This window comes from Hemiscyllium ocellatum, chromosome 27 (genome assembly GCF_020745735.1).
Source record: "Hemiscyllium ocellatum isolate sHemOce1 chromosome 27, sHemOce1.pat.X.cur, whole genome shotgun sequence".
In the NCBI taxonomy this organism is placed as follows: Eukaryota; Metazoa; Chordata; class Chondrichthyes; order Orectolobiformes; family Hemiscylliidae; genus Hemiscyllium; species Hemiscyllium ocellatum.
Window position 1 is genome coordinate 2,629,682 of NC_083427.1, and position 13,170 is coordinate 2,642,851.

Sequence of the window (13,170 nt, forward strand, 5' to 3'; positions counted from 1 at the left end):
TCTTCTATTAGTTAGATATTCCTCTATCCATGCTAACATAGCATCTCCAACACCATGGTCTTATTAAGTAACCTAATGTGAAGTACCTCATCAAATGCTTTCACAATATAGTGACAGAGAAGCTCCATGAGATTTATACACTCAGGAGGATGGAGGAGACAGGTGAAAGGGGGAGCCCTTCAAAAGGGATTAACTTCTATTAGAGATATTAAGATGGTTCAACACATTGTGCATTTAATACAACTTTACTTTATTTGACTGTCATCCTGAATATTTACCTGAATGTGCTGGATTCTATTAAATGAGCAAAACAGATCCCAATGAACATGGTTCCTGGCAAAGGGCTTTTGCCCGAAACATCGATTTTCCTGCTCCTCGGATGCTGCCTGATCTGCTGTACTTTTCCAGTACCAAAATCTGGACCCCAATGAACATGGCTCAGTCCTTATATGACAATCAACAGAACACAATCACTGTAGTTCCTGATGAACTTGCTGATGCTTCAAGAGGGTCGATGACCGAGTGAATCCCTTCCCACACTGTGAGCAGGTGTACGGCCTCTCTCCACTGTGATCACGTTGGTGTCTCAGCAGGCTGGATAACTGAGTGAACGCCTTCCCACAATCAAAGCAGGTGAACGGCCGCTCCCCAGTGTGAACTCGCCGGTGCATCGCCAGGGTGGAAGACCGAGTGAAGCCCTTCCCGCATAAAGGGCAGGTGAAGGGCCTCTCCCCGGTGTGAACCCGCTGGTGGGTCACCAGGGTAGACGAGGTGGTGAATCCCTTCCCGCACACGGAGCAAGTGAAGGCCCTCTCCCCGGTGTGGACCCGCTGGTGTATCAGCAGGTCCGACGAGTTTGTGAATCCCTTCCCGCACTCGGAGCAGGAGAACGGTCTCTCCCCAGTGTGAACCCGCCGATGGGTCATCAGCTGGTAAGACCGAGTGAATCCCCTCCCGCAGTCAGAGCACGTGAACGGTTTCTCCCCGGTGTGTGTGCGGTGGTGGGTTTCCAGCTCAGAGGGGTAACTGAATCCCTTCCCACAGTCGCCACATTTCCACGGCTTCTCCTTACTGCGAGTGCACTGGTGCACGGTGAGCTCAGGCAATGTCTCGAACCCGGACCCACAGTGGGAGCACTGGAATGGTGTCCCCTCAGAGTGAACCTGCTGATGGGCCACCAGTCCCTCAGAACCTGCGTAGCACTTCCCACAGTCCAGGCACTGAGTAGACCTCTTCGCAGTTGGAACTGGCTGATGCGCCAGCGAGCTGGAGGAAGGCGTGAATCCCCTCGCCCACCTGTTACAGGCGAACAGCCTCTCCCCAGCGTGGACCCGCTGGTGCCTCTGCAGGTGGGACGACGTGGTGAATCCCTTCCCGCACCCGGAGCAGGTGAACGGCCTCTCGCCGGTGTGACTGCGCCGATGAGTCTCCAGCTTTGACGGGGAAATGAATCCCTTCCCACAGTCCCCGCACTTCCACGGTTTCTCTGTGTACCGACTGCATTTATGACCGAGCAGGTCAGATGACCGACTGAAGCCTTGTCCACACATAGAACACGTGTACAGTTTCTCCCCACCTTGACTGGTGCCTTTTGCTTCCATGTTCAAAATCCAATGATATTCAGGTTGGCAATAAAGTGGTCAGATCTGTTCGGTTCTGATGCTAGGTTTGGTTTCCATTTCCCAACCACAAGTCCTCCTTTTCTCAGACCCTGTGAAAATTATTTAAAAGGAGAAAATAGAGAGAGTGAACGAGAATCAGCAAAAACACAAAACCATGCTAAATTGAGCTGATTCAAACTGGTAATTTGAGGGGCCAGGACAGTGGAAACATGAACGTTGTTGGACTATCCTAAGAGCTCACTGCTTCGACAACTTCTTCAGGGAACAGAACTTGTCACACCTCTGGACCTGCACAGGACTCTAGCCCTTTGGGACAACATTAGAGACTGTGACAAAGTGAGAGAGATGGGGGAATGGAGAAGAAGGGTTGAACAGATCAGCACCTTGAATAGGACTCTGATAGAATTTACCAAACCCTCCATCAACTCGAAGGACCAGGATCGCAGCTACACATAAACACCCACGACCTACAGATTCCTGCCAAGTCTTGACACACATAACATCCAGCACTGGATGGGAAGGAATTTCCTCCATTTAAATTTTGTCTTTAGGAACTACTACAAACTCCACTCCCGAACTGTCTCCATCCCTATCGTTGATGATGGTGCTATTGCCATTCCTTCATCTTCCCTGGGTGAAGAACTCGTAACTCCTTCCCTCTCAGCATGGTTGGAGCTCTTTTGTAACCTTCTGTCCGTGCAAATAAAATTAAAATCGTCTGCGGAGACACTTGCTCCTTTCTCTTTTACATTTTATGCGTCGTGTCTGTTTCACAGCTTGGTCTTCCTGAGAATCTACCATTTCAAGGCCAGCATGTAATGCACCAAATAGATTCCTCCTGCATTGGAATCATTTACATTGTGGGAAAATGCTCAGAACAATCACCCCTGAGCAATTTGAGGGTCTCCTGTTGGAGCCTGCAGTTGGAAAGAGGTCAGAAATAGTGATGAGGAAATCCCCGGTGAGATGATGATGTCACTGTGTGTGACATCGCAGACAGGGACCCACAGCGTCTGGGTCTGTGCAAACCAGAGATCACCACACATTGTGAAGGATCGCTGGGTCTCAGAGAAGATTTACCAGAATGGTTTGATGGAGGAGGGATTTTCATTGTCAATTTTAACGGTCAACTTTGAGAAACTGTTCCTCTTGCAATAAAGTAGATCTGAGGAAGATGAGGTGGAGTTACACAAAATTCTTAAACTCATGCACTGTTGGAATATTGCGTGCAATTCTGGTCTCCTTCCTATCGGAAAGATGTTGTGAAACTTGAAAGGGTTCAGAAAAGATTTACAAGGATGTTGCCAGGGTTGGAAGATCTGAGCTGTAGGGAGAGTCTGAACAAGCTGGGGCTGTTTTCCCTGGAGCGTCGGAGGTTGAGGGATGAGCTTATAGAGGTTTACAAAATCATGAGGGGATTAGGGTAAATAGACAAAGTCTTTTCCCTCGGGTGGGGGAGTCCAGAACTAGAGGGCATAGGTTTCAGGTGAGAGGGGAAAGATATAAAAGATACCTAAGGGGCAACTTTTTCACACAGAGGGTGGTACGTGTATGGAATGAGCTGCCAGAGGAAGTGGTGGAAGCTAGTATAATTGTAACATTTAAGAGGCATTTGGATGGGTATATGAATAGGAAGGGTTTGGAGGGATATGGGCCGGGTGCTGGCAGGTGGGACGTGATTGGGTTGGGATATCTGGACGGCATGGAAGGGTTGGACCAAAGGGTCTGTTTCCGTGCTGCACATCTCTATGACTCTATGATATGGATAATGTAGATGAAGAAAATAAGTTCTCTTTAGCTGTTCAAAACAGGAATAAGGAACAAGAATTTACGAATTCTGACAAGACTTCCCAAATAACACAATCATACAGTACATAATGGGCCCTTTGGACTATTGAACCTGCACTAACAAAAAATGACCAAAATCTACATGGGTCACACTTACCCGCACTAGGCTCATAGCCTTGAATGTTATGACCTTCTAACTGCTCAGGCACCTCACAGACCCCGTTCCTGAATTGTGTACTCTCATTTTCTTTCTCCAAATGGAATACAGATGTGAAGTACTCATTTAGCTCTGGCTCCATGCACAGACTGCCCTCTTGATATATTTACAGAGTACCTTGGCATTCTCCCTAATTCTACCTACCAGTGTTTCCTTATCCCTGCGTTTTGCTCTCCTAAGACCACCCTGCACCTTCCGTTCTCCACTAGGTTCTCCGTTGATTTGCTCCCTTTGAACCAGTTAAAAACTTCTCTTTTCCTTCTTATCCAATTCCCAAACATCCAGGGGTTTTCTGGGCTTGATGTGCCTACATTCCGCCCTAAAGGAAAACATAGAAACATAGAAGATAGGGGCAGAAGGAGGTCATTCGGCCCCTCGAGCCTGCTCCCCCATTCATCGCGATCATGGCTGATCGTCCAACTCAATAACCTAATGCTACTTTCTCCCCATAACCTTTAACCCCATTCACCCCAAGTGCTATATCTAGCCATCTCTTGAATACGTTCAATGTTTTGGCATCAACTACTTCCTGTGGTAATGAAGTCCACAGCCTCACCACTCTTTGGATGAAGAAATGTCTCCCAATCTCCGTCCAAAATGGTGCACCCCGAATCCTCAGACCGCGACCTCCCTGGTCCTGGGCGCACCCACCATCGGGAACATCCTCCCTGTGTCTACCCCTGTCTCGTTCTGTTAGAATTTTATAAGTCTCAATGAGATCCCCGCTCCCCCCCCCCATTCATCTCAACTCCAGTGAAAACATTCCTAACCTAGTCAATCTCTCCTCATACCTCAGTCCCGCCATCCCTGGAATCAGCCTGGGAAATCTTTGCTGCACCTCCTTCGAGAGCAAGATCACCTTTCCTCAGATAGGAAGACCAAAACCACACACAACATTCTAGGTGCGGACTCATAAAGGCCCTGTATAACTAAAACGACAAATCTCTGCTCCTGTACTCGAAACCTCTCAAAATGAAGGTACATGTCAGACCTGTAATGTTACCAATTCCATCCTGAATGCCTCCCCTTGCACCCCGCCTACTCACTATTCTGGTGCAGATTTACAAATAAAGGGTTCAGAAAAGATTGACAAGGATGTTGCCAGGGTTGGAGGATCTGAGCTATAGGGAGAGGCTGAACAGGCTGGGCTGTTTTTCCTGGAGCGTCGGAAGTTGAGGGGTGACCTTATAGAGGTTTACAAAATCATGAGGGGCATGTATAGGATAAATAGACAAAGTTTTCCCCTTGAGTCGGGGAGTCGAGAACTAGAAGGCATAGGTTTAGGGTGAGAGGGGAAGATATAAAAGAGACCTAAGGGGCAACTTTTTCCACACAGAGGGTGGTACGTGTATGAAATGAGGAAGTGGTGGAGGTTGGTACAATTGCAACATTTAAAAAGGCATTTGGATGGAAATATGAATAGGAAGGGTTTGGAGGGAAATGGGCCGGGTGCTGGCAGGAGGGACTAGATTGGATTGGGATATCTGGTTGGCATGGACGTGTTGGACCAAAGGGTCTGTTTCCGTGCTGTGCATCTCTATGACTATGACTAAGTGAAGGATGATTTTTATGCAGTGACAGGGAAAGACCGGGAACTCAATCCTTACATTCAAATGTCACAAGTATCCAGGTCCTGAAGAATCAAACTGCTGTCAGACCTCAATGTAACAGCTGGTTTGTGTTTCCTGAATGTAAATCTTCCACTTGCAATACCCTGCAAAAGGAGGTACAAAAGCTATTACTTTTAGTACAGAGTGGAAAATCTCTTAGTTTGACTTTGCCCTAACCAGACTCGAAAAACGTGAAGCTGGAAAAGCACAGCAGGTCAGGCAGCATCCAAGGAGCAAGGGAAATCGACATTCCAAGCAGAAGCCCTTCATCAGTAATGTGGAGGGGGAAGGGGGCTGAGAGATAAATAGGAGGGGGGGTTGGGACTGAGGTGGGGGGCGGGGGAAGATAGCTGGGAAGGCAATAGATAGATGCAGGTGGGGGAGGGGTGATCATGCTGGGTCAGAGCGGAAGGTGCAGCAGATAGATGGTAAGGAAGACGGGACGGGTAGGCAGAATGAATAGCTACTAATGGGGACTGTTAGTGGCTGCCAGTGGGTTGTTTGCGGTAGGGGTGGCGCTGGAAAAGCACAGCAGGTCAGGCAGCATCCAAGGAGGAGAATGGATGTTTCGGGCATAAGCCCTTCATCAGCTCCACACTTTTCCACTCCGGTCTCCAGCATCTGCAGTCCTCACTTTCTCTCTATATCATTCTCGTAAAACTGCAAGACTGACACCTGGCAACGGGTCCAACTGAACAGATTCTCCAAATCAGTCTACTGCTGGCAGCAAACTGATGACAGATATTGTCAATCATACTACCAAACATTACTTTGTTACAAATCACACAACACCAAGTTATAGTCCAACAGGTTCATTTGGAAGCGCTAGCTTTCAGAGCGCTGCTCCTTCATCAGGTAGTTCATCAGGACAACCACCTGATGAAGAAGCAGAACTTTAACTTACCTCCTGACTCCTTAAAGCCTGTTCATCAACTGCAAGGCACAGGCCAGCTGGACAATAGAATTCTCTTCATTGCCTGAATGAGCAAACTCACAGAGAGAAGTAGGAACACAAATAGATGCAAAATTACATGGACAGGTTAAATGAGTTGTCAGCAAGTTGAGAGATGGCGAGTATGACGCTATGGACACTGAGGAAACCCAACACCACCCAGCCCAAAGCCTTATGTTTGACTCCCCTCTCGCATTCACTCCGCTCACCATCAATCCGCAATCGCTGCAGTGTGCCCTGTGGACAAGATGCACTGCAACCGGATTGCCCCCTATAAAGATGGCGACTGAGCATGCGCTCCAACGCCCCGTGCCCCGCACAAAGATGGCGGCTGCAAACACGGGGGCGGGGTCTGCTGTCTGGAGAAAAGCGGCAGTTGTCAAATCGGAACACACCTGACACCTGGAGCTTCTTACTCACGGTTTGTAGCGTACAGCCAGTGTTCATAAAGCCACCGCACCCATTCCCCGGCTCAATTAGTCCTCCCCTGCTAGCTCAATTCGCCTCCTGCGCTCCTCCCTGATCCTGCCAGAGGTTCCCGCTGGTGCTTGGAATACGCATGCGCCATTCATTGCCACCAGTGCGCTTGCGCCAGGCTCTTCCGCAGGAAGAGGAGAGGAGTTGGGCATTTGGGTTAAGTCAGTGATAGGTGAAATGTAATACAGTACTTCTGTTGTGTGCAAGCCATCGGGTTTTGTTTAAGGTTAGAGCCGCAGATATAACATCCTCTTGCATTTCACACACACACAGAGTTGTCATCATCTGGAATGCATTTCCCAAAAGAAATTTGGATCATTGGCTGGAGGGGAGCATTTGCAAAGTCTTAGGGAAAAATGTAGAAGGCGGGCACCAGGGGAATTATTCTAGCAGAAAGCCAGCACGGAAAGAATAACCTGAATGGCTTGCTAACTATTCTGCAATTCTAATCGATCAGATAAATAACAGATTAAATCAAATAGAGAAATATGAACAGCTGGATTATGATGGTTGAATAATTTAACTTTGTACTATTATTTATCAGCTTTGAGCGTCCAGTATTTCTAAGTAATTCCTTAGAAATATAAATTATTCAGATTCCCTGGCTCTGGTGTTATGTTAAACCACCCTGCTTGCTGTTTTTTTTTACTTTTGATGGTGTTTCCAGTATTTAGATTAGATTGCTTACAGTGTGGAAACAGACCCTTCGGCCCAACAAGTCCACACCGACCCGCAACCCATCCAGACCCATTTACCCCTTCACCTAACACTACAGGCAATTCACCTGGCCTGCACATTTTTGGACTGTGGGAGGAAACCGGAGGAAACCCACACAGACACGGGGAGAGTGTGCAAACTCCGCAGTCACCCCAGGCGGGAATTGAACTCGGGTCTCTGGCGCTGTGAGGTAGCAGTGTTAACCACCGTGCCGCCTACAAGCGGGGAAATAAAGCTGCTGATCATCACTCTAAGACTAGGATTAGAAAGGAACTTGATGAGCTCAGCCTCAGCCAGCGGGACAACAGTGGAGAGGAGTTGGAGGAGAACGGGATGATCAACATGTGAAATGCTGCAGACAGGTCAAGAAGGACAAAGCAGGATATTACCACACTCCAAGACAAAGGATATCAATTATGACTTCAATAAAGATGAGATTCGATACTGCGGTAGGGCAGAACCATATCAGTGGGATTTGAATACGGAATTCCAGGAATGATGGGTAGAAATCTGGTCAGGTGATGAAACAAACAAGGATTCTGGAGTTGTAAGAGAAATTGGAGATTGATTGGTGCTTTGCAAGGACAGTGCAGCCAAGGGTGTGCTTTTGAAGAAGGTGTGATAATGCCTTTTTCGAGGGAACGAGGGACAAGACCTGAAGAAAGAGATGGAGAAAACCATCAAAATTATCAGTGAATGTGGGAGGCTTTGTGACCACTTACTGGGAATAGGGATGATGGAGCAAGAGGTGCACCTCAGGAACAAGGTGCACACCTAGTGGTCACATGGGGAATGGGGAAAGAAACTGAAGGAAGATATGGGTTCAGGCAAAGGGCATAACTGAGAGGCAGTTTAGCCTGCTGGGCTAGTGTAAGTGAGGGAAGCAGCAGAGGCAGCTAATCGGATAGTCTCAAACTTAATCACAAAAAAGCCATGTGAACTCCTCACGCTTGTTGCTGGACGTGAGGATGGAGGAGGCAGAGGAGGACAATCATTCAAAAGGAACTAACTTGAGTTAGAGATATTAACAAGAGTTGACATACTTGTGCTGAACACAAAGCTGATTTATTTGACTTTCATCTGCATTATCAGACCTTATAAGAAATTCAGTAACATCACCTGAAGCAGACCCCAATGAACGTGGATCAGTCCTGGATATGATTAACCACCACCCCTCCCAGCAAACTCCAATCACTTGTTGCTACTTGTGAACTCGCTGGTGTGTCAGCAAGTGGGATGAGGTTGTGAATCCTTTCCCACACTCAGAGCAGGTGAACGGCCTTTCCCCAGAGTGAAATCGCTGATGTGTCAATAGTTTCGATGACTGGATAAATCCCTTCCCACACTCTGAACAAGTGAATGGCCTCTCTCCAGTATGAATTCGCTGGTGCACCTGCAGGCTGGATAACTGAGTGAACCCCTTCCCACAGTCAGGGCAGATGAACGGCCGCTCCCCTGTGTGAAGTCGCTGGTGTTTCAGCAAGTTGGATGAGCAAGTGAATCTCTTTTCACACTTTGAGCAGATGAATGGCCTCTCCCCGGTGTGAACCCGCTGGTGAACAGTGAGCTCATACGATCTCTTGAACCCAGTCCCGCAGTGAGAGCACCTGAACGGTTTCTCATCAGTGTGGACGCGTTGGTGGGACATCAGTTCGCCAGACGTTTTATAACATTTCTCGCAGTGTGTACATTTAAAAGGTCTCTCATCGGTGTGATCACGTTGGTGAGCCATCAATTCGCCAGAACGCTTGTAGCACTTCCCACAGACGAGGCATTTAAAAGGTTTCTCCCCGGTGTGAACACGCTGGTGTATCACCAGGGTAGATAAGGCAGTGAAACCCTTCTCACATTTGGAGCAGGTGAATGGTTTCTCTCCTGTGTGACAACGGCGGTGAGCTTCCAGCTGAGATGGGTAATTGAATCCCTTCCCACAGTCCCCACATGTCCAGCTTTTGTCCTTCTCATGATTGCAGTTGTGTTCCGACAGGTCAGACGATTGGCTAAACCCTTGCCCGCACACAGAACACGTATACGGTTCCTCTTCGCTGTGAACGGTACTCTTTCCTTCCATGCTCAAATCCTACGATACTCAGGACACGACAATTTGTCAGATCCTGCTGCAATGTTTGGTTGCAGTTTCCCCGTGTGCAAAAACAAAACGTCCCCTTCTCTCAACCTGTGAAAAAGAATTGAAATAGAAAAAAAAAGGGCATGAGTGAGAAGCCACAAAAACACAAAAGGAGAGTGTGAAATTGAGCAGAATGCGTCTGGGTAATCTAGCTGGCACATGTGATAAAAGCTGCTGAATTGTCAAAAAACTCAACTACCGTGTATATTCGTCTAAAAGTCGGATTTTTAAAGACTTTTTTTTAATGAGTTCAATTTATACATTTGACTAATACACAGGCACTGGTTTTGAGCGGCTGAAGTTCATGCTGCAGTTTGAAATACCATATTATTAGCAGAAGTCAATTTGATCACACGTTTAATCCCGGGTAAAGAAGAAAAACACAATGAATTACGGTAAAGGTAATTACCGGATCAAAGCAAGAGAAACAAGAATGAAGGTGGTAAATTTTATTTATACAGGTAGTAAATTTTATTTATACATACAGGCATGAAAATTTAAAATGTCAGACATTCATTGAAATCCTGCAAAATCACACTGTTCAACATCGTAATGGCCTGGTATGATGGCACACTTAAAGTGAAACAGTTATTAAATCTTGAACGTGTAAGCATCTTGAATTTTGGTATTAAAGTCTTCCATTTCCCTCCCATTTACTCTTGTATGTTATGAACCTCAGCAACATTAACACATTTGTCCAAGAATTAAAGGTATATGTAGCTAATATATCCCACAGATATAATGGTACAATTAAAATTATTAACTTTTTAATGATATTAACGTTTGGATGTTTAGTGAACAGAGTGCAATAAGTACCGGTCTGAATGAATCAAAATGTGCTGTCGTTAAATCAAGTGGGCGCAGTACAGTTACAAAGAATGAATGGAGGCACAGTATAGTAAACAAGGAGTGATCATTCGTTACCGGTATGAATGAATGAATGCGATTTTCTTTCAGTGGGTTAATGGGAAAATGCAGTTTCCTTTGTGAGAGGTTTATAATGCGATGTAGTAGGGTTGACTATTACATGAGATACATGGAAAATACAAGACCAAAAATAAAAGGTCGACTTTTACATGAGATCGACTTTTACACAAGTGTATACAGTAGTTTGTAATGTCCTTCAACTGCCACTCTATCTGGGCTTACATAAAGCTGTGGCCTCTATAAGAGGAGGAAGAGGAACAAAGAAAGGTACACTGAGGGAGGATCGGTGGGGGGTGCACGTGGATTGAAGGCTGCAGCCCTCCCTCCGTGTCTCTTTCTGTGTTTTGCTTTCTCCTCTTACACAGGCCACAGGTTTATGTATCGACAGCTTAAGCATAACTTTGAGAGAATCTCTGAAACCCTAACCACCAGGGTACCAGGTGTATTTGAAAACTATCAAGTCATGCTGTGTGACATCCAGATCTGAATAAAGCAGAAGGTTCCTCCATTTCAATATTAGGAAGGCTGAAGCCACTGTCTTCAGTCCCCACCACAAATTCTACTCCCTTGTCATTGACTCTGTCCCTTTAACTGCATGAGGCTGAACCAAACTGTTCACAACCACAGTGAAAAACTTCACCCCAGGATGAGCCTCTTAACACCTCTCCCCATCACCACCAAGGGTGCCTATTTCCACCTCAGTCACCTCACCCTCACGTCAGCTCATCTGCTGCTGTGAATCTCAGCCAGTTCTTTGTTACCTCTAGACTTAACTATCCTAACACACCTCCAGCCGACCTCTAACGTTAACCTCCCCGTAATCTTGAGGTTATCCAAAACTTTGCTGGCACCAAGTCTTGCTCTTCCCTAATCCCTGTGCTTGCTCAGCGACAAAAGCTCTTGTTTAAGGTGTACCTAAAGCACTGGCTTCTCATCCCTAATTTCAAGTCCTCCAAGGGTCCTTTATCAGTGTAACCTCCTACAGCTTCACAACAGCGCAAAATATCTGCCCCCTTCTGGCCTCTTGAACACTGGAGACTTTAATTACTCCCCCATTGGTGGCCATTCTTTCAATTGCTAAGGCCGCAAGTTCTACGACTTAATCCAAAAAAGGATATGCACTGGAGGCCAGGAGTCAAGGTCTGTAACCAATGTCCAGGTTGATAGAAGCTGGCTCTGAATCGGTCCAACTGTGTTTCTGAACTCGATTCCATAAGTTATGCCTGCAATACTAGCAAAATACCACAGCCGCTGGAAATCTGAAATATAAAACGGCAAAAGCTGGAAAACTCAGCAGGTCAGGCAGTACCTGTGGAGAGAGAAACAGAATTAATGTTTCAGGATGTGCAGAATGGATTACGGAGAATGCAAATGGTGCGGCTTTTAACCATTAATTTATGATCAAAAGCAGAAAACAAATAAGACTACAGCAGAGGGAAAACGATTCCTGACTCTGAAAGACACCGTGGGAAGATAAAGCTGGTGAACAGGCAACAGATGATACGAGAATGGGCAGTAATGGAAAGCTCCACCAGGAGACAAGGGCAGAGAGGTAATCAGGGATGGACATTGCTTCAGATCCACAAAGGAGTCACATCAGCCCCAGAGCCAAGGAACCTCTCAAACAGGAGAGAACACGGCACTAAACGTGCTAAATTGTAGTTGAATCTTTACAATGACCAATTCTGAAACAAATTCATTGCTTTCCATTTGAGAAGCCTACAACTAGAAAGACATGACCATGTTATTTTAGCATTTTACGTTGTATTCGAAAGCGAGGTAGTTCGATGTGAAGTAAGGGAGTTAAATCTGAACAAGGTGAATCATAAATTAGCTGAGCTGGACTCAGGAAGGTACATTAAAAGGTGTAACTGTACATAGGCAATGGAGTTGTTTAAAAAACACTATTACAGACCTTGCAGCAACTGTACATTCCTTCAAGGTACAAATATTGAAAAAAAAGGGGCAGTGAACTGACTCCAACTGCAGAACTGAGATTGATAAAGGAAATTCAGGATTGTATAAGGTTACCAGAAATAGCAGGAAATCTGATGAGGTTTTCCCGAAGACAGTAAAGGAGAACAAAAAAAAAATCTGATAAGGAATGGGAAAATAGAACAGGAATCCAAACTGGCAAAACATATAAGAACAGACTGGGAAGCCTTCGATAGTACTGAAAAACAAAATGTTTGGCTAAAAGAAATGTAAGCCCATTACAGGCACAGTCAGGAGATTTATAATAGAGAATAGAGAAGTGGCAGTGAAGCTAAAAGATAACTTTGTATCTGGTTTCACTGAGGAAGATATCAGTAATCTTCAAGAATTAGACATTCAAGTGGCTAGAGTCAATGAGGAGATGAAGAAAATTAGTATTAGTAAGAATATAATACGAGATAAATGAATGGGTGAAAGTTGATAAATCCCTAGGATCCGATATTCTACAAGGTAAAAACAATGACTGCAGATGCTGGAAACCAGATTCTGGATCAGTGGTGCTGGAAGAGCACAGCAGTTCAGGCAGCATCCAACGAGCAGCGAAATCCTGATGAAGGGCTTTTGCCCGATACGTCGATTTTGCTGCTCATTGGATGCTGCCTGAACTGCTGTGCTCTTCCAGCACCACTGATCCAGAATCTGATATTCTACAACCTGGGGTGTTGAAGGATGTACCTATGGAAATAATTGATGCATTGGTTACCTTCCAAAATTTCATAGATTCTGGAATAATTCCT

The 13,170-nt window shown here is 45.9% G+C and overlaps 1 protein-coding gene across 1 annotated transcript in view; it reads right to left on the reverse strand.

Moving 5' to 3' along the window:
• Positions 1–262: 262 nt before the first annotated feature.
• The window catches only part of LOC132828622 (zinc finger protein 850-like), a 75,205-nt gene continuing 62,297 nt past the window's right edge, over positions 263–13,170 (reverse strand). The window contains exons 4-7 of the mRNA XM_060845673.1: positions 8,589–9,559; positions 6,694–6,787; positions 6,399–6,548; positions 263–1,610 (exon numbers count right to left, since the gene is read on the reverse strand). Coding sequence (XP_060701656.1) covers positions 471–1,610; positions 6,399–6,548; positions 6,694–6,787; positions 8,589–9,454 — 2,250 coding nt within the window. The 5' untranslated portion in view covers positions 9,455–9,559 and the 3' untranslated portion in view covers positions 263–470. The remainder of the gene's footprint in view (positions 1,611–6,398; positions 6,549–6,693; positions 6,788–8,588; positions 9,560–13,170) is intronic.